Source organism: Anomaloglossus baeobatrachus, chromosome 10 (genome assembly GCF_048569485.1).
Source record: "Anomaloglossus baeobatrachus isolate aAnoBae1 chromosome 10, aAnoBae1.hap1, whole genome shotgun sequence".
Taxonomy (NCBI): domain Eukaryota; kingdom Metazoa; phylum Chordata; class Amphibia; order Anura; family Aromobatidae; genus Anomaloglossus; species Anomaloglossus baeobatrachus.
In genome coordinates, this window is record NC_134362.1 from 46651521 (window position 1) to 46672322 (window position 20802).

At 49.0% G+C, this 20802-nt stretch overlaps 2 protein-coding genes across 4 annotated transcripts in view; one reads left to right on the forward strand and one right to left on the reverse strand.

Annotated features, from left to right (window-relative positions):
- The window catches only part of RCE1 (Ras converting CAAX endopeptidase 1), a 433314-nt gene that overhangs the window by 312347 nt on the left and 100165 nt on the right, over window positions 1-20802 (reverse strand). The window lies entirely within an intron of this gene.
- Window positions 1-20802, forward strand: part of SPTBN2 (spectrin beta, non-erythrocytic 2) — a 279074-nt gene that overhangs the window by 199234 nt on the left and 59038 nt on the right. For both annotated transcript variants that reach the window (XM_075326530.1, XM_075326531.1), the window contains exons 8-16: window positions 2851-2963; window positions 3624-3811; window positions 8147-8264; window positions 8362-8520; window positions 10064-10366; window positions 10463-10616; window positions 11479-12349; window positions 12513-12650; window positions 19576-20332. In XM_075326530.1, coding sequence (XP_075182645.1) covers window positions 2851-2963; window positions 3624-3811; window positions 8147-8264; window positions 8362-8520; window positions 10064-10366; window positions 10463-10616; window positions 11479-12349; window positions 12513-12650; window positions 19576-20332 — 2801 coding nt within the window. The remainder of the gene's footprint in view (window positions 1-2850; window positions 2964-3623; window positions 3812-8146; window positions 8265-8361; window positions 8521-10063; window positions 10367-10462; window positions 10617-11478; window positions 12350-12512; window positions 12651-19575; window positions 20333-20802) is intronic.

Genomic DNA, 20802 nt, shown 5'->3' on the forward strand with positions numbered 1-20802 from the left:
CCATTGAGTCCTGGATCCTAGCGGCCTCAGGTTTATCTCAGGGAGTTGTTGCCACAATGAGACAGGCTAGAAAACCATCCTCAGCTAAGATCTATCACAGGACGTGGAAGATATTCTTAGCGTGGTGCTTGGCTCAAGGGTTTTCTCCCTGGCCATTTGCATTGCCAATTTTTCTTTCCTTCCTGCAGTCTGGGTTGGAAAAAGGTTTGTCCCTTAGCTCGCTTAAGGGTCAAGTCTCCGCGTTATCCGTATTCTTTCAGAAGCGCTTGGCACAGCTTTCTAAAGTACGCACGTTTCTCCAAGGAGTTTGTCATATCGTTCCTCCTTACAGACGGCCATTGGAACCCTGGGATCTGAACAAGGTTCTCCTTGCTCTTCAAAAGCCGCCTTTCGAGCCCTTGAAAGAGGTTCCCCTTTCTCGGCTTTCACAAAAGGTAGTTTTTCTTGTAGCGGTCACATCTCTTCGAAGAGTGTCCGAGCTGGCGGCGTTATCTTGCAAATCTCCCTTCCTGGTGTTTCACCAAGACAAGGTAGTACTGCGTCCAATTCCAGAGTTTTCTCCCAAGGTGGTTTCTTCCTTTCATCTCAATCAGGATATCACTTTGCCATCTTTGTGTCCGCATCCAGTTCACCAATTTGAAAAGGGTTTACATCTGTTGGACCTGGTGAGAGCACTCAGGATTTACATTTCTCGCACGGCGCCTCTACGCCGTTCGGATGCGCTCTTTGTCCTAGTCGCTGGTCAGCATAAGGGATCGCAAGCTTCCAAATCCACCCTGGCGCGGTGGATCAAGGAACCAATTCTTCACAAATACCGTTCTGCTGGGCTTCAGATTCCATCTGGACTGAAGGCCCATTCTACCAGAGCCGTTGGTGCGTCCTGGGCGTTGAGGCATCAGGCTACGGCTCAGCAAGTGTGCCAGGCGGCTACCTGGTCGAGTCTGCACACGTTTACCAAACACTATCAAGTGCATACCTACGCTTCGGCAGACGCCAGCCTAGGTAGACGGGTCCTTCAGGCGGCGGTGGCCCACCTGTAGGAAGAGGCTGTATGACAGCCCGTTCATGTGGTATCTTTTTACCCACCCAGGGACTGCTTTTGGACGTCCCACTGTCTGGGTCTCCCAATTAGGAGCGAAAAAGAAGAAGGGAATTTTGTTTACTTACCGTAAATTCCTTTTCTTCTAGCTCCAATTGGGAGACCCAGCACCCGCCCTATCTGTTTTTAGGGTTTCGTTTTTTCGGGTGCACATGTTGTTCACGTTGTTTCTTAAGTTCTCCGATCTAGTTATCGGATTGAATTTGGTTTTGAAACTGTTATTGGCTTTCCTCCTTCTTGCTTTGGTACTAAAACTGAGGAATCCGTACTCCTACGGGAGGGTGTATAGCCAGAAGGGGAGGGGCCTTACACTTTTAAGTGTAGTTCTTTGTGCGGCCTCCAGAGGCAGTAGCTATACACCCACTGTCTGGGTCTCCCAATTGGAGCTAGAAGAAAAGGAATTTACGGTAAGTAAACAAAATTCCCTTCTTTCATGCCTCATCATTCCAGGAGTCAGAACACTTTTTTTCTTTCTATTGCTGTAGCTGTACATTGATGCGTCCATTTGTGGTCAGCCATGCCTTCCTGCCTGCCTTCCTTCCTTTCGCCTTCCTTCCTTTCGCCTTCCTTCCTTTCGCCTTCCTTCCTTTCGCCTTCCTTCATTTTGTCTTCCTTCCTTTTGCCTTCCTTCCTTTTGCCTTCCTTCCTTTTGCCTTCCTTCCTTTTGCCTTCCTTCCTTTTGCCTTCCTTCCTTTTGCCTTCCTTCCTTTCGCCTTCCTTCCTTTCGCCTTCCTTCCTTTCGCCTTCCTTCCTTTCGCCTTCCTTCGCGTTCCTTGTTTCGTCTTCCTTCGCGTTCCTTGTTTCGTCTTCCTTCGCGTTCCTTGTTTAGTCTTACTTCGCGTTCCTTGTTTAGTCTTACTTCGCGTTCCTTGTTTAGTCTTACTTCGCGTTCCTTGTTTAGTCTTCCTTCGCGTTCCTTGTTTCGTCTTCCTTCGCGTTCCTTGTTTTGTCTTCCTTCGCGTTCCTTGTTTCGTCTTCCTTCGCGTTCCTTGTTTCGTCTTCCTTCGCGTTCCTTGTTTCGTCTTCCTTCGCGTTCCTTGTTTCGTCTTCCTTCGCGTTCCTTGTTTCGTCTTCCTTCCTCTTCCTTCTTTCGCCTTCCTTCCTCTTCCTTCTTTCGCCTTCCTTCCTCCCTCTTCCTTCTTTCGCCTTCCTTCCTTCCTCTTCCTTCCTTCGCCTTCCTTCTTTCGCCTTCCTTCCTTCCTCCCTCTTCCTTCTTTCGCCTTCCTTCCTCCCTCTTCCTTCTTTCGCCTTCCTTCCTTCCTCTTCCTTCCTTCGCCTTCTTTCTTTCGCCTTCCTTCCTTCCTCCCTCTTCCTTCTTTCGCCTTCCTTCCTCCCTCTTCCTTCTTTCGCCTTCCTTCCTCCCTCTTCCTTCTTTCGCCTTCCTTCCTCCCTCTTCCTTCTTTCGCCTTCCTTCCTTCCTCCCTCTTCCTTCTTTCGCCTTCCTTCCTCCCTCTTCCTTCTTTCGCCTTCCTTCCTTCCTCTTCCTTCCTTCGCCTTCTTTCTTCTTTCGCCTTCCTTCCTCCCTCTTCCTTCTTTCGCCTTCCTTCCTCCCTCTTCCTTCTTTCGCCTTCCTTCCTCCCTCTTCCTTCTTTCGCCTTCCTTCCTTCCCCTTCCTTCTTTCGCCTTCCTTCTTTCGCTTTCCTGCTTTCCTTCTTTCGCTTTCCTTCCTTCCGTTTTTTTTTTCTTTTTTTTTCTACTTCACTAATGCATATTAGACTAGAACCATTAAAAATGTTCCTATGTTTCTTCAGACGTAAATGTAGACCAGCCGGATGAGAAGTCCATCATTACGTATGTGGCCACGTTCTACCACTACTTCTCAAAGATGAAGGCCCTGGCGGTGGAGGGGAAACGTATTGGCAAGGTACATGATTGTGGTTTTTTGTTTTGTTTTTTTTTTTTTTTTTCTCTGGCAGATGAAGAGAACATTTTGAATCCATGTAGCGTGTCTGATTTGGCTCGGGGAGTTTCTGTTTCAGCATGTCTCGTAGCCGCTCAATCCTATAATATGTGGTTATGTTGTGACGCAACATTCATTATAACAATATTGGAGGCTTTAGGATCGTCATGAAGCCGTGAACTAGGCATATAACTAACTTTTTTTTTATTTCAAACTTTGCCTTAAAATACCAGGTTGTCTACGTAAAGATGGGTCAAACCCTGGGAGCCGGTTTATTAGAGACCGTCATGGCTATTATTATTGTGTGAATCACCCTCCTTATAGCTGCCGTGCACTTTGTATGACCCACAGGGCTGCTTCTTTCCCCAAAGCGTCCTTTGCAGACCCGTCATACCAATCCACTTGTGTCTGCTCATTCTTTTTGATTCACGGCCCCTAAAAAGATGTTCTAGGACTAAGACGTTGTGCATCATGGGATGTAAAATACAATTTTTCAATTTCTCGTCCAAACCTGACTTTAGTCAAGAAAACCCAACCTATGTCAATGTGCGGTTCAAAAAGTACCGGAAATAAAATTTCGGGGAATTTCTTCATGTTGCTTTTGTTCTATTGTGCAATTTGTAGGTGTTGGACCACGCGATTGAAGCAGACCAGCTGATTGAGAATTACGAGCGCCTGGCATCTGAGCTTCTACAGTGGATTGAGCAGATGATCATTACACTCAATGATCGAAAGTTGGCCAACTCCCTGAGTGGTGTCCAGAACCAGCTTCAAGCCTTCAACACTTACCGGACAGTAGAGAAGCCCCCCAAGTGAGCTAGTTTTCTTATCTGAATGATAGATGTAAATTTTAACAAGTTTGTCACACCAGGGCTGTACTCTTTGATTTGGCGACTCAATGGGTTGACTGTATATTGCAAGGTTGGGTCAGGTCCATCACAATGGCTAGGTCTGTTGGTGTAGAGATAAGTTGATAAATGTTGGGGATCACAAGAACATTCATAAACACTGGCAATGTACAATTTTGTCACAGGTGTGTGTGGGATGTATGCAACAGCCTCTTGAGGTGAGCGCCCTTAATACCGATGCCGGGGGCTCGGGAGCCGAGTGGCCTCCGTAACGATGCCGGGGGCTCGGGAGCCGAGTGGCCTCCGTAACGATGCCGGGGGCTCGGGAGCAGAGCGCGCTCCGTAACTGTCGGGGGCTCGGGAGCCGAGTGCCCTCCATACCGATGCCAGCTGTTCTATACAGTTAGCATCTGCTGGAAACATCAGCAATAGAATCTAGCTTTAACCATTTAGACACTATCAATCCTTGACAGTTAAAAGTCTTACTTGCCGGTGCACTCATGTTCTGGCTCACATTGGCAACTGGCTCTCTGCTTAAGGCTCTCATGACTGCCATTGTTGCCTTCCTGTCAATGGAGGATATGGGTGAGCCGCCCGCACTGCCGTGTAAAGGATGGAACAGGAGGGTTGCAAATGTGATTTTATTTAACTCGTTTTGGAGACCGAGACCTTCATCATTCTGTCTCTGAAACTGAAACACGTTGAAAAAAATCCCATTTGGGACCCTCCTGTTCCATCCCTTACATGGCTGCATGGGCGGTTCACCCACATCCTCCATCAACCGCTTTATACCTGGGTCTGCAGCAGCTGTGCTCATGTTATTTATGGATGTTCAAAGGGGGAAAAAAAAAAAACAGCATCGCCTGAGCATAGACGTGTTAAAGGTCACGTACATAAAAAAAAAAAATTCTATCACCAGTGCGCATTTATACGCATGAAGTGTCTGCGTGGTCCGACTCAATGGCCCCCATCCGTGCATACTGTTTGATGAGACCGCCCACTGGACGCCGCCCTGCCACAGAAGTGTTGGCGGTGTGACGTAACACACAACATTAAGCTTCTATTGCTGCAGCTGTTACATTGTAACAATTGTGTAAAAGAATAAAATGGAACTGACCTAGATGTGCAAACAGATCACCCAACAAGAGCCATTTGTACAATACTTGAAGATTTGAGGGATTTTTACAAGACTTGAGCCATTGGATGATTGCCTGAGTCAACATCCTACCTGTGTACACGCGAATCCTCATCTGCGCCTACAACCGTCTGTTCCTAATCCTGCGCCCTTTACTGAGCCAAAACTTTCCTTGGAGATAACAAATGCATTTCTGCTCCTCTGTATTCTTCTCCATAAATATTCTGCACCTACATCTAGAAACTTCCCGGCTGTTTATCTTCTTGGATGCATCACAATGAAACAAGGTCTATAAAGGTCTAAAGTGTTAGTAGATTGTGTTAGTTTGCCTTTTAAGATAATAAATATAGGTTTTGTAATATTTTAGCCAATCTATCACCTATTTGTTTTTTCTAATTAAACCCATATAGATAAATAGCTGGTCCTCCTGTTGCTGCTGCTCCTCCTGTTGCTACTCCTTCTCCTGTTGCTGCTCCTTCTCCTGTTGCTGCTCCTTCTCCTGTTGCTGCTCCTTCTCCTGTTGCTGCTCCTTCTCCTGTTGCTGCTGCTTCTCCTGTTGCTGCTGCTGCTTCTCCTGTTGCTGCTGCTGCTTCTCCTGTTGCTGCTGCTGCTTCTCCTGTTGCTGCTGCTGCTTCTCCTGTTGCTGCTGCTGCTTCTCCTGTTGCTGCTGCTGCTTCTCCTGTTGCTGCTGCTGCTTCTCCTGTTGCTGCTTCTCCTGTTGCTGCTGCTGCTTCTCCTGTTGCTGCTTCTCCTGTTGCTGCTGCTGCTTCTCCTGTTGCTGCTGCTGCTTCTCCTGTTGCTGCTTCTCCTGTTGCTGCTTCTCCTGTTGCTGCTTCTCCTGTTGCTGCTTCTCCTGTTGCTGCTGCTGCTTCTCCTGTTGCTGCTGCTGCTTCTCCTGTTGCTGCTGCTGCTTCTCCTGTTGCTGCTGCTGCTTCTCCTGTTGCTGCTGCTGCTTCTCCTGTTGCTGCTGCTGCTTCTCCTGTTGCTGCTGCTGCTTCTCCTGTTGCTGCTGCTGCTTCTCCTGTTGCTGCTGCTGCTTCTCCTGTTGCTGCTGCTGCTTCTCCTGTTGCTGCTGCTCCTTCTCCTGTTGCTGCTGCTCCTTCTCCTGTTGCTGCTGCTCCTTCTCCTGTTGCTCCTTCTCCTGTTGCTGCTTTTCCTGTTGTTGCTGCTTTTCCTGTTGTTGCTGCTTTTCCTGTTGTTGCTGCTTCTCCTGTTGTTGCTGCTTCTCCTGTTGTTGCTGCTTCTCCTGTTGTTGCTGCTTCTCCTGTTGTTGCTGCTTCTCCTGTTGCTGCTGCTGCTGCTTCTCCTGTTGCTGCTGCTGCTTCAGTTGCTGCAACTGCTCCTCTTGTTGCAGCTGCTCCTGTTGTTGTTGTTGTTGTTGTTGTTGTTGTTGTTGTTTTCTCTACATAGGGATTTTTTATTTTTTTGTACACTATCATAATGGCAGAAACTTTCCTAAGATGCTGTAACCACCAGAGATTTGCCTTCACAGCAGGCATGGACAGCAATAGTCTAGAGATGTGTGTTGACTTCTATGGTGGGGTATAGCGGGCACGCTTTTGGATCTGTGCAGGGAGGGAAGAGTAGGTGAGCTGGGACTACAAACCAACAAGTTATGTTGCTCCGTTAAATTTTAATAAATTTTCAACATAAAAGTGTGGGTCAATTATTATTCAACCCCTAGGTTTAATATTTTGTGGAATAACCCTTGTTTGCAATTACAGCTAATAATCGTCTTTTATAAGACCTGATCAGGCCGGCACAGGTCTCTGGAGTTATCTTGGCCCACTCCTCCATGCAGATCTTCTCCAAGTTATCTAGGTTCTTTGGGTGTCTCATGTGGACTTTAATCTTGAGCTCCTTCCACAAGTTTTCAATTGGGTTAAGGTCAGGAGACTGACTAGGCCACTGCAACACCTTGATTTTTTCCCTCTTGAACCAGGCCTTGGTTTTCTTGGCTGTGTGCTTTGGGTCGTTGTCTTGTTGGAAGATGAAATGACGACCCATCTTAAGATCCTTGATGGAGGAGCGGAGGTTCTTGGCCAAAATCTCCAGGTAGGCCGTGCTATCCATCTTCCCATGGATGCGGACCAGATGGCCAGGCCCCTTGGCTGAGAAACAGCCCCACAGCATGATGCTGCCACCACCATGCTTGATTGTAGGGATGGTATTCTTGGGGTCGTATGCAGTGCCATCCAGTCTCCAAACGTCACGTGTGTGGTTGGCACCAAAGATCTCGATCTTGGTCTCATCAGACCAGAGAACCTTGAACCAGTCTGTCTCAGAGTCCTCCAAGTGATCATGAGCAAACTGTAGACGAGCCTTGACATGACGCTTTGAAAGTAAAGGTACCTTACGGGCTCGTTTGGAACGGAGACCATTGCGGTGGAGTACGTTACTTATGGTATTGACTGAAACCAATGTCCCCACTGCCATGAGATCTTCCCAGAGCTCCTTCCTTGTTGTCCTTGGGTTAGCCTTGACTCTTCGGACAAGCCTGGCCTTGGCACGGGTGGAAACTTTGAAAGGCTGTCCAGGCGTGGAAGGCTAACAGTAGTTCCATAAGCCTTCCACTTCCGGATGATGCTCCCAACAGTGGAGACAGGTAGGCCCAACTCCTTGGAAAGGGTTTTGTACCCCTTGCCAGCCTTGTGACCCTCCACGATCTCGTCTCTGATTGCCTTGGAATGCTCCTTTGTCTTTCCCATGTTGACCAAGTATGAGTGCTGTTCACAAGTTTGGGGAGGGTCTTAAATAGTCAGAAAAGGCTGGAAAAAGAGATAATTAATCCAAACATGTGAAGCTCATTGTTCTTTGTGCCTGAAATACTTCTTAATACTTTAGGGGAACCAAACAGAATTCTGGTGGTTTAAGGGGTTGAATAATAAATGACCCTCTGAATCAACTTTTCACAATTTTTAAAAAAAAAAAAAATAAAAAAAGAAATAACATTCTTTTTTGCTGCAGTGCATTTCACACTTCCAGGCTGATCTACAGTCCAAATGTCACAATGCCAAGTTAATTCCGAATGTGTAAACCTGCTAAATCTGCAGAGGGTTGAATACTACTTGTAGGCACTGTATGTCATTTCTAAGAATCTTTTTGTGGTTTTGTAGATCGTTGCAGCTGCCCTATATCACTTATATCTTCATTTGTGGTTTCAGGTTCACAGAGAAAGGAAATTTGGAAGTTCTCCTCTTTACCATACAGAGTAAAATGAGAGCAAACAATCAAAAGGTCTACACCCCGAGGGAAGGAAAACTCATATTCGATATTAACAAGGTACATATTAATGATCATTTATGCTACTTTGGATCATTTTTTTTATGGCTGTATGTTTTCTTTTGCTGAATTTGCACAATCTTCCTTTCTTTCCAAGGCTTGGGAGCGCCTGGAGAAGGCAGAACACGAGCGGGAGCTCGCCTTGCGTGATGAGCTGATTCGCCAGGAGAAATTAGAGCAGCTGGCGGCAAGATTTGATCGAAAGGCGGCCATGAGAGAGACCTGGCTAAGTGAGAATCAGCGCCTTGTGGCACAGGTATTTATTGTTGTCATTTTTAGGGGATTTTTCTTGCTTTTGTAAATCCACTTTAAGTTGCACCATAAGTTTTTGAAGGGGTTTTCTGAACTTGGTAAATTGCCTATCTACAGGATTTGTAACAACTTGCTGGTCCTTGCTGCCGGGTCTTGCGGCTGCCGGGTCTTGCGGCTGCCGGGTCTTGCGGCTGCCGGGTCTTGCGGCTGCCGGGTCTTGCGGCTGCCGGGTCTTGCGGCTGCCGGGTCTTGCGGCTGCCGGTCCTGATCCCACTAATACTAATATAATGTGATGACACATTAGAATGGAGCAGTGGCCACTCTATTAATTGTTTGTGCCAAAGATGGCCTGGTGCAATATTCTGCTATCTCCAGCAGTCCCATATACCTTCTCATTCTAACGCGCACTGCAGAGCACTATTCTCCCGAGTTAGTGGCGTTATCAATGATTGCACCCACAGAAATCCCGTGGATGGGTTACAACTTGCCAATTTGGAACATCCCCTATTTAAATGGGATTTTCTCATCCATAAAAGAGTAAAATTGCAAGGTGCTTGTAAGAGCAAGCAACTTAGCAATTTACCTCTTATTAGAAATCCTGGCTGGGTCTGGCCAGCTTTATTGTCCTATGTGCTTCTCCGATTGTCATGGGTGTCCCGCTCTTGGGATACCTCTGGCATGTCTGGACCAGAAGGTCACAACACCTTAGTATTTCCAGATCTACTGTCTTTTAGTGCTGTAGGGGTTAAGGACTCTTTCCTATCTGGCTGTTCTTTGTAGCCTTAATCTCAGGTGCAGCTTTTTTGTGACCACTCCCCTATTCTATAAAAAGTCACATGTCTTACCAACTGATGCCAGTTATAGGTACTCTAGGTTCTATGCTGACCACTTTGGAAGGAGCTGGTCTCTGGAAGAAGCTGTGGAGTTGTGACAATTGCAGCTGTGGTGTTTTCCTGCATCGGATGAGCTTAGAGTGTTTTCCTTTTTGTGACTATTTCTCCCCTTACCGTGTGTTGTATTATTGCAGTGGTGAGACTGGTGCTGTCGCTGGCCTTCTCACTAGCCAGGGTGAGTTCAGAGCAAGCAAAGTCGTAGGCGAGTGACTGAGACAGAGGGAAGGACCCGTATAAGGACATTGGGGAGCGTAGGGTACAAACTCAGGGAGAGGGGACACCTCCTGCAACTCTCCTATTGCCAGGGCCTTCCTTCAATACTATTTTCGCTGTTACCCTTGTGTTGAAGTGCATCGGAGTGTCACTACGCTTTGGCATGACACCGATGCATTGAAAAGTGCCAGTGGCTCAACCATTTCTGCGGTCTTAACGGTCAATCAGATCTAAACAGTCAATCAGGAGGTGCACACTGCCCCCTGGTAAGCACAAAGCTAGGAGACAGAGGAGCCATGCGCTCCCGAAGGTAGAAGAGGAGCTCAAACATTTAAACAACTGAAATATCCACTGATTTTAGTACTTCCTAAGAGTCCTACACAAACGGTCTCTAAATTATGTCACTAAAACCTATAGCCGATCTTCCCTTATACATTGCAGGATAACTTCGGCGTGGATCTTGCTGCAGTTGAAGCTGCCGTGCGGAAACATGAAGCAATTGAGACCGATATCGTTGCATACAGCGAGCGCGTACAAGCCGTCAATGCCGTCGCCGATGAACTAGAAGCGGAGAATTATCATGACATTAGAAGAATTTTGGCTCGTAAGAGTAACGTGACCCGTCTATGGGATTATCTAAGGGAGCTGGTTGCGGCCAGACGCCAAAGACTCCTGATGAACCTAGAACTTCAAAGAATGTTCCAAGATCTGTTGTATCTCATGGACTGGACAGATGAAATGAAGGTATGCTGGTGGGGGGAGAGGATTGTAGACCCGTTATTGTGCACAACGGTTGGGTTACAAGGCAAAACGTATCTTTTTATTGTCTTCTTTCCTCAGGGTCGCCTGCAGTCTGAAGACTATGGGAAACACCTTCATGGCGTAGAAGATCTTTTACAAACTCACACATTAGTGGAGGCTGACATCGCTGTTCAAGCAGAACGTGTCAAGTCGGTGGGTGCCGTCGCCCAAAAGTTTATGGCTGATGATGAAGGTATGTAGAAATTGGTGACAGGTTTCCTATAACCTGTCAGATTTTGGCCTTCTAAACTAAAACTAGCGCCTGTGCTTCATTCCATGAAGGTGCACGTTACCCCCTGACCTCCCCCCATAGACCTCAAAAATACATTTCTAAAATTTCCTGACTGGTATGTAAATTGTCTGGTCCGGTGGGCGTCCTAATCTGCGCCTCCTGTTCCTCCTTTCGCCCTCCTCCTGTGCTGATTGACATGGAAGACGCCTTGGACACCATCCACGTAAGCGGGCAAAATTTCCATATTTCCAGCTTGCGCAGGCGCACTTTGCTCTGCCCTATTGCTGACAGAGACGAAAACATAGGTGCGCCTGCGCGAACTGGCAAGTTCTCTGCGTAGCCGCAAGATTTTGCCCAGCGATGTGGATGACGTCACCCGCAAAATCTCGCAACTGCGCAGAGAACTCACCGGTTCGCGCAGGCGCACCTATGGTTTTGGATCTCCCGCAACAGAGCATAGCAAAGTGCGCCTGCGCGAGCCGGCAATATGGAGCTTTTACCCGCCTACGTGGATGGCGTCCAAGGTGTCATTCAGCTCAGGTGGGGGGCGAAAGGAGGGACAGAAGGCACAGATTAGGATGCCCATCGGAGCGGACAATTTACATACAAGGAAGGAGATTTTATGAAGGTATTTTGGGGTCTATAGGGAAGATCAGGGGGTAACATGCACATTTATATAATGCAGCGCAGGCGCTGCTTAAGGTGCTAGTTTTAGTTTAGAAAGCCAAAATCTGGTGATAGGTTCCCTTTAAGATGAAGGAAAGAGAATTAAGGTTGTGTAATGTAATACAAATGACAAATATATATATTCTTTGTCCTTTAGGTTATAAACCATGTGACCCAGAGGTAGTGCGGAAGCGTGTGCAGCTTTTAGAGCAACAATATGCAGAATTGTGCAATCTGTCTGCAGCTCGAAGATCAAAGTTGGAGGAGTCCAGGAGGCTTTGGAAATTTTTCTGGGATATGGGCGAAGAGGAAGCTTGGATCCGAGAACAAAGTCGCCTTCTTATGTCTGACGACTATGGTAAAGACATCACCAGCTCCTTAAGGTTAATCAGCAAGCATAATGCTTTCCGAGATGAAATGAGCGGGCGTTATGGGCCGCTACAGCAGACCGTATCCGAAGGTGAAGAATTGGTAGCGCAGGGCCATTTTGGAGCCGGAGAAATCGAAGAAAAAATAGTGGAAGTCAAAGGACAATGGAAGGAGCTCGAAGCTTTGGCCGAAGACCGAGGAAGCAAATTACGGGAAGCCTACAGCTACTACCAGTTCCAAGCTGATGCCAACGATGCAGAGGTTTGGATTTTAGACACTTTGAGGCTGGTTTCGTCCAACGATGTAGGCCACGATGAATACTCTACACAGAGGTTAATAAAAAAACACAAGGATGTGGAAGAGGAGATCCTCAATCACCGACCAGCTATCGATGCTCTGCACGAACAGGCCAGTGGTCTACCGCCATCCTACGCTCATTCTCCAGAGGTTGATGGAAGACTTCCTGCTCTGGAGCAAAGATATGATGAGCTGGTGACCTTGGCCGCCCATCGAAAGCAGGCTCTTCAAGACTCCCTGGCTCTTTACAAGATGTTTAGTGAAGCGGATGCTTGTATCCTTTGGATAGATGAGAAGGAGCAATGGCTAAATGGAATGGAGATCCCAGAGAAACTTGAAGATCTGGAAGTAATCCAGCAAAGGTAATTAGCGTAGAATCTTGTAGATGTCCTCAAACCAGACAATGACTTTACTCATCTGCGGTGATCATTACGGGTCAACTAGCATTTTTCCTGTGCTCTAAAATTACTGGTTTTGCGATTTCCTACCCAACTGCCATTTTCGTTATTGTCTGTGCTATCGCAGGTTCGAAACGCTCGAGGCAGAGATGAACAATCTGGCATCCAGAATAGCCGATGTAAACGAAGTGGCCGGACTGCTGCTGAATACTGACCACAGAAATGAGGAAAGTATCCGAGACATTCAAGATCAGCTGAACGCACGGTAAGAAAGCCGCACGCTCTCCTCTGAGGAATTCCCAGTTATGATTTAGTTCATAAGGTTTGGACGATATTGATTAAGTGTATTAACCAGTCTTGTAATGAAGCTCCAGAAGCAAGGACTAGGGAAAACTAGAAGTATATGGGCAAGGAATTGGCTAAAAGTTTGGAAACAAAGAGTAGTCATAAATGGTATATTCTCTAAATGGGCTATAGTCAGCAGTGGGGGCCACAGGGAACTGTACTGGGAGCAGTGTGGACTGCAGGGATCTGTACTGGGAGCAGTGAGGACCTTAAGGATCTGTACTGGGAGCAGTGGGGACTGCAGGGATCTGTGCTAGGACCAATTCTTTTTAATCTCTTAATGACCTTGTGGAGGGGATTCAGAGTAAAGTTTCAAGATTAGTTTTTAATATCCTACATAGTTTGGTGTCATCAGCAAAGGTCTCTGCTGACGACACCAAACTATGTAGGATACTAATAACTGACCTTGATAGTACAAAACGATCTAGATGAGATGTCTGAATGGGCAGATACTTGGAAAATGAGATTTAATCTTGATAAATATAAAGTAATGCACCTAGGAAAGAGTAATCCTATGGCTGGGTTACATTAAATGGAAGTAAACCCGGACTACAGAACAGGAGAAAGACCGGGGGATTCTGCTTACAAGTAAGCTGAGCACCAGCACTCAATGTCAGGCAGCAGCTGCAAAAGCAAACAAGATTTTAGTGTGTATAAAAAGAGAGATTAGATCCCGTGATCCCATCGTATTGTTACCCCTCTATAAATCACTTGTAAGGCCACATCTGGAATATGGGATCCAGTTTCGGGCCCCACATTTTAAAAAGGATATTCAGAAGTTAGTCAGTTCAAAGGCGGCTGATTGATCCGAAACGCGTCTTCTGTTTCCTTTTTTATGGATTTTGAGCCATGGAATTTTAGCATGTGAAATAAAGTTTTGGAAAACATTTTAACCGAAGTACCATATTTGTTCTTGGCAACTCTACCGATCATGGTATTTTTTTTTTTATTTACTTTTTTTTACCATTTTTAAGTATAAACCCTTTTTCTTTATCGTTCCTATGGGAGACCCAGACATTGGGTGTATAGCTTCTGCCTCCGGAGGACACACAAAGTACTACACTAAAAAGTGTAGCTCCTCCCTCTGAGCATATACACCCCCTGGATAACCAGATCTAGCCAGTTCATTGCTTTGTGTTCAGGAGGCATACATCCACACATGCATTCTCATCTGATTTTTCATTCTGGAAAGTTTTTGAAGAAAAGCGGGTCCAAGCCCGGACCCCCGGCATGTCCCTTCTCACCCCACTGTGTCAGCGGTGTTGTTAAGGTTGATTCCAAGGCTGGAGCCTTACATGCCGCGCTCCTTCACCATCCCTCGGGCTCTGGCTTGAAGTGGGAGCCAGCACGGTTCTCCTTGCTTTGCAGGAGGCCGGTCTCCATCCGCAGCCCTTCAGGATCCTGCTGGACGGAGCACTCATCCCCAGGGACTTGGAACCCTGCGTCTCAGCAAGCTAAGTACCTGAGACGTTTATATTCGGGGGGTCCCTTGTATTTTATTGTTGGGGAGAGTGTGCTGTGTAACTGTTCTGACATTTCCGGCCGGTTCTCTGGTTGTCGCCTGAGAACCGCGCCGATGGTGCCTGCGCGCCGGCCGCATCGCTTAAATTTAGGCCCCGGCTTCGCCGGAGGCCTACTTTCGATTTCACTGCCCTCGCATGTCAATCATGCAGAGGGACAGTGCGGCTCCGCCCAGCGGCCGTTCAGCACAGGGGAGGGACACTCCTCTGAGTACATGTCCCCTCCCCTGTAAATCTCCTTGGCCCTCCAGATCCCGCTCTCAGAGCAGGTCCCGCCCCCTCTCCTCGCTTCGGCGCCATTTTATCAGCGTTTCTCTCTGCAATCGGCGCTGGCTGCAGCATCCCTGCTAAGCTGCTTGGGGGTCCGGGCTGTGGGATCTGGAGGGCACACAAACGGTCTGGTAAGCCACAACCTCCGGTTGTGGACCTGCTTATATACTCTCTGGGGGTCATTCTGGCTCAGAGCCCCCACTTCAGCAGCATGTCTCACACGAGGAGCAAGGCTCCAAAGATGTATTCAGTATGCACTGCATGTAAGCTCCTGCTGCCTGAACCGAGCACATATCCACATTGTGATGCCTGCTCTAACCTGACGATGCCTCAGCCTGGAATCGCACCCACAGTGGTCCCTCCGGCTGCTCCGGCTCCGGTGGCTGAACCCCCGGCTTGGGTAGAATCCTTCTCTAGGTCAATCTCCCAGTCTTTTGCCGACTCCATGGGACAGCTGTCCCGGACTTTGCTGAACATGCATCAGCCCCCTTCTCAGGGCGCCTCTGCTGCTAGGGCTCTCTCAGCGGAGCTCACAGAGGATTCTTCATCTGGTCCCAGACCCAGTCCTCCTAAGAGGAGACGCAGGGCTCCCTCTCCTTCCTCGTCCCGCGGCTCTGATTCAAGAGCTGACTCGCAGGACGAGGAGGATGCCGTTACTGGGGGCTCGGAGGCTACCTCCATGTGCCCCATTGATCTGTCCGAAAGTGACTCAGATGTTAGTGATTTGATTGCGTCCATTAATTCTGTACTGGACCTCGATCCGCCAGTATCAGAGGAGCAACCCTCTCTGGCAGAAAAGCACCAGTTTACCTTGCCTAAGAGGACAAGGAGTGTGTTCTTTAACCAGTCCAGTTTTCAGGCCACTGTGACCAAGCCTTTGAACTGTCCTGACAAACGCTTCCCAAAGCGTGGTTCTGATGACCGTTTTCCCTTTCCACCTGAGGTGGTCAAAGAGTGGGCTCATTCACCAAAGGTAGACCCTCCGGTGTCTAGACTCTCAGCCCGGACAGTTTTATCAGTGGCTGATGGCACCTCTCTTAAGGATTCCACTGACCGCCAGGTTGACCTTCTGGCCAAATCTGTATATGAGGTGGCAGGGGCCTCGTTCTCCCCATCTTTTGCAGCAGTGTGGGCTCCCAAAGCCATCTCAGCTTCTCTAGAGGAGATGCATTCCCTCACCAGGGAATCTATGCCCGAAATGGTTGCCTTAACTTCCCAAGCTTCAGCTTTTTCATCCTATGCCATGTCTGCCATGCTGGAGGCTTCTCACCGCACTGCGGTGGCTTCGGCTAATTCCCTCGCTATCCGCAGAATCTTGTGGCTTCGAGAGTGGAAGGCAGATGCTTCTTCAAAGAAGTACCTTGCTGGGCTCCCTTTTGCTGGATCCAGGCTATTCGGTGAACAACTGGATGAAATTATTAAGGAAGCTACTGGCGGGAAGAGTACTTCCATGCCACAAACTAAAACCAGGAAACCTGTCCAGGGCAGGAACCAGTCGAGGTTTCGTTCCTCCAACTGGTCATCCTCTAAGCCCTCGGCCTCGTCCACTAACTCAGCCAAGGACCAAAAACCCAACTGGCGCACAAAGGCGCGTCCACAGAAGACCGCAGGAGCTGCTGCCACTAAGGCAGCCTCCTCTTGACTATCTGGCCGCGCCAGCAACGTCCTTAGTTGGTGGCAGGCTCTCCCACTTTGGCGACGTGTGGTTTCAACACGTCTCTGATCAGTGGGTGCGGGATATCATCTCCCACGGTTACAGGATAGAATTCTCTTCCAGCCCGCCAAACAGATTTTTTCTGTCAACTCCCCCCTGCTCCAAGGCCGCCGCCTTCTCTCAGGCCGTGGCATCCTTGCAGGCCAACGGAGTAATTGTACCGGTTCCCGCCCGGGAACGGTTCAGAGGTTTCTATTCAAATCTCTTCCTAGTCCCCAAAAAGGACGGTTCCTTCCGGCCCATCCTGGATCTCAAGCTTCTCAACAAGCATGTTCAGGTGCGGCATTTTCGCATGGAGTCTCTGCGATCAGTCATTGCCTCAATGACCCAAGGAGATTTCCTGGCATCCATCGACATCAGAGATGCCTATCTGCATGTGCCAACTGCAGTTTCACACCAGCGTTGGCTACGTTTTGCAATCGGAGAGGAACATTTCCAATTCGTGGCTCTCCCCTTCTGGTTAGCCACGGCCCCTCGAGTATTCACCAAGGTCATGGCAGCAGTGGTTGCGGTTCTGCACCTCCAGGGGTTGGCAGTGATTCCTTACCTGGACGACCTTCTAGTCAAGGCTTCATCCAGCGCAGACTGTCAGCGGAGTGTCTCGCTCACTCTCGCCACTCTAGTCCAATTCGGGTGACTTGTCAATCTGCCCAAGTCCACTCTGACCCCGACCCAAAAACTCACGTACCTAGGGATGCAATTCGAGACTCTGCCGGCACTTGTGAAGCTGCCCTTAGTCAAACAGCAGTCCCTCCATCTGGTGGTGCGCTCTCTGCTGAGGCCCCGCCGTCATTCCATCAGGCACCTAATGCAGGTGCTGGGTCAGATGGTGGCGTCAATGCAGGCTGTTCCCTTTGCCCAGTTCCATCTGCGTCCTCTGCAGCTGGACATTCTCCGCTGTTGGGACAAGCGGACTTCTTCCTTGCACAGGTTAGTGGCTCTGTCGCCACAGACCAGGAGCTCCCTTCAGTGGTGGCTTCGACCTCTCTCTCTGTCTCAGGGACGCTCCTTCCTGGCCCCGTCCTGGGTGATCCTCACCACGGATGCCAGTCTATCCGGCTGGGGAGCGGTATGTCTCCACCACCGAGCACAGGGCACTTGGACTCCGTCCGAATCAGCCCTCTCGATCAATGTTCTGGAAACCAGAGCTGTGCTTCTAGCTCTCCTAGCCTTTCACCACCTTTTGGCTGGCAAGCACATCCGAGTCCAGTCAGACAACGCGACAGCGGTTGCCTACATCAATCACCAAGGCGGGACACGCAGCCACCTGGCAATGTTGGAGGTTCAACGCATCCTTCAATGGACGGAGGACTCCAAGTCCACCATATCCGCAGTCCACATCCCAGGCGTGGAAAACTGGGAAGCAGATTATCTCAGCCGTCAAACCGTGGACAGTGGCGAGTGGTCCCTGCATCCGGCAGTGTTTCGGTCAATCTGCCGCAAGTGGGGCACTCCGGAAGTGGATCTAATGGCATCCCGGCACAACAGCAAGGTTCCGGTTTACGTGGCTCGCTCCCACGATCCTCAGGCCTTTGCAGCGGACGCTCTGGTTCAAGATTGGTCCCAGTTTAGTCTGTCCTACGTGTTTCCCCCTCTAGCTCTCTTGCCCAGAGTTCTGCGCAAGATCAGAATGGAGGGCCGTCGGGTCATCCTCATTGCTCCGGACTGGCCCAGGCGAGCTTGGTACCCAGACCTGCTCCATCTGTCCGTAGAGGTGCCGTGGCATCTTCCGGACCGTCCAGACCTTCTCTCACAAGGTCCGTTTTTCCGCCAGAATTCTGCGGCTCTCAGATTGACGGCGTGGCTCTTGAGTCCTGGATCTTGACGGCTTCTGGTATTCCTCCTGAAGTCATCTCCACTATGACTCTGGCTCGGAAGTCTTCCTCGGCCAAAATCTATCACAGGACCTGGAGAATTTTCCTGTCCTGGTGTCGCTCTTCCGGCAATGCTCCTTGGCCTTTTTCCTTGCCGACCCTTCTATCCTTTCTACAGTCCGGTCTGCAGCTAGGACTATCCCTCAATTCCCTCAAGGGACAAGTCTCTGCTCTGTCAGTGTTGTTCCAGCGGCGTATCGCCCGGCTGGCTCAGGTGCGCACCTTCATGCAGGGCGCGTCTCACATGATTCCGCCTTACCGGCGGCCCTTGGATCCCTGGGACCTCAATCTGGTCCTCACGGCCTTGCAGAAACCCCCCTTTGAGCCTCTTAGGGAGGTTTCTTTGTCTCGTCTTTCACAGAAAGTGGTCTTTCTAGTGGCCATAACTTCCCTCAGGAGAGTCTCTGATTTGGCTGCGCTCTCTTCGGAGTCACCTTTTTTGGTTTTTCATCAAGACAAGGTGGTTCTCTGTCCTACTCCGGACTTTCTTCCTAAGGTGGTGTCTCCTTTCCACCTTAACCAGGACATTTCATTGCCTTCCCTTTGTCCGGCCCCTGTGCATCGCTTTGAAAAAGCGTTGCATACTCTGGATCTGGTGCGGGCGCTCCGGATCTATGTGTCTCGCACCGCTGTTCTTAGGCGGTGCACCTCTCTCTTTTTGTGCTAACCACAGGTCGGCGTAAGGGCCTCTCGGCTTCTAAGCCGACCTTAGCTCGTTGGATTAGGTCGGCCATTTCCGATGCCTACCAGTGTACTCAGGTACCTCCCCCGCCGGGGATCAAGGCACACTCGACCAGAGCTGTCGGTGCCTCTTGGGCTTTCAGGCACCAGGCTACGGCTCAGCAGGTCTGTCAGGCTGCCACTTGGACTAGTCTGCATACCTTTTCAAAGCACTACCAAGTGCATGCTCATGCTTCGGCAGATGCGAGCTTGGGCAGACGCATCCTTCAGGCGGCTGTCGCCCATTTGTGAAGTTAGGTTCCGCCTACTTCTCAGTTTTTCTGTTTATTCCCACCCATGGACTGCTTTGAGACGTCCCAATGTCTGGGTCTCCCATAGGAACGATAAAGAAAAAGAGAATTTTGTTTACTTACCGTAAATTCTTTTTCTTATAGTTCCGTATTGGGAGACCCAGCACCCTCCCTGTTGCCTGTTGGCAGTTTCTTGTTCCGCGTGTTATCACCGGCTGTTGTTGTAGACAGAGGCTCCGGTTGTTCCGGTTCTTGCTCTATCTTTACTTGTGGGTGGCTATTCTCCTTCAGCTTTTGCACTAAACTGGCTAGATCTGGTTATCCAGGGGGTGTATAAGCTCAGAGGAAGGAGCTACACTTTTTAGTGTAGTACTTTGTGTGTCCTCCGGAGGCAGAAGCTATACACCCAATGTCTGGGTCTCCCAATACGGAACTATAAGAAAAAGAATTTACGGTAAGTAAACAAAATTCTCTTTTTTTATGTTTATCTTTGCAGATGGAATAATTTCCGCCAGCTTGTGGGTCAGAAGAGGAGCGCTCTGAACTCGGCTCTTGAAATCCAGAATTATCACCTGGAGTGTAATGAGACGGTGGGCTGGATGAGAGAGAAGACCAAGGTCATTGAATCCACGCAGAGCCTTGGAAATGACTTGGCGGGAGTCACTGCCCTCCAGCGTAAACTCACCGGCATGGAACGAGATCTGGAAGCCATACAGGGAAAAGTTGGTGACCTCCACACGGAATCTGACAAGCTAATCTCTGAGCACCCGCAGAAAGCCCCGGCTATAGCCGGCAGTCTGTCCGAGATAGACGAGACGTGGGATGAGCTGAAAGACACCATGAAGAGAAGGGAGGAAACGTTGGGTGAAGCCAGCAAGCTGCAAGGCTTTCTGCGGGACCTGGATGACTTCCAGAGTTGGCTGTCGCGAGCACAAACGGCAGTCGCTTCGGAGGATTTCCCCGCGGATCTGGTTGAGGCGGAACGTTTGCTTGCGCAGCATGAAAGCATCAGGAACGAAATTGAGCGCTACGGAGCGGATTACAAGCGGATCAGGGAGGTGGGCGAGGAGGTGACTCGCGGTCAGACGGATGCACAATATATGTTTCTGCAGCAGAGGCTGAAGGCTCTGGACACCGGCTGGAATGAGCTGGGACAAATGTGGGAAAACCGGCACCAGCTGCTTTCTCAGGGCTACAGCTTCCAAGTCTTCCTGAGGGACACCAAGCAAGTGGAAGGTTTCCTGAATAACCAGGTGAGGCGCACGGGCTCCTACTTTATAACTTTATGTATATTACTACTCCATGCTTCATTTATTAAAGCACTTTTCTGGTCTTTAAGTATGAAGGTCCATCCAACTCTCACCACCCCTGCAGATCAGCTTATAAGTATAAGGACATGGACACCTATGGGGGGCATTTTATTTTCACTTAATTCAAAATTTTGCATAGTTTTCCTTCTATAGCTTCATGAACTGCACTATCACTGGCTGCAGAATGAGGCAACTGAGAATCTTTCAGTGAGCTCATTTGCATGGGAAAGTTTTATAACGCTTATATTTCTTCTGAGCTCCTCTGAAATGCTTTAAGACCACATGAAAAATTGAGCTGAACATTGCGGTGATAAATGTGTTGAGCGGAGCTTACAATAAGAAGGACATATAAATAATGATGAGCGGGCACTACCATGCTCAGATGCTCGTAACTAGTGATTTAGCGGGCACTA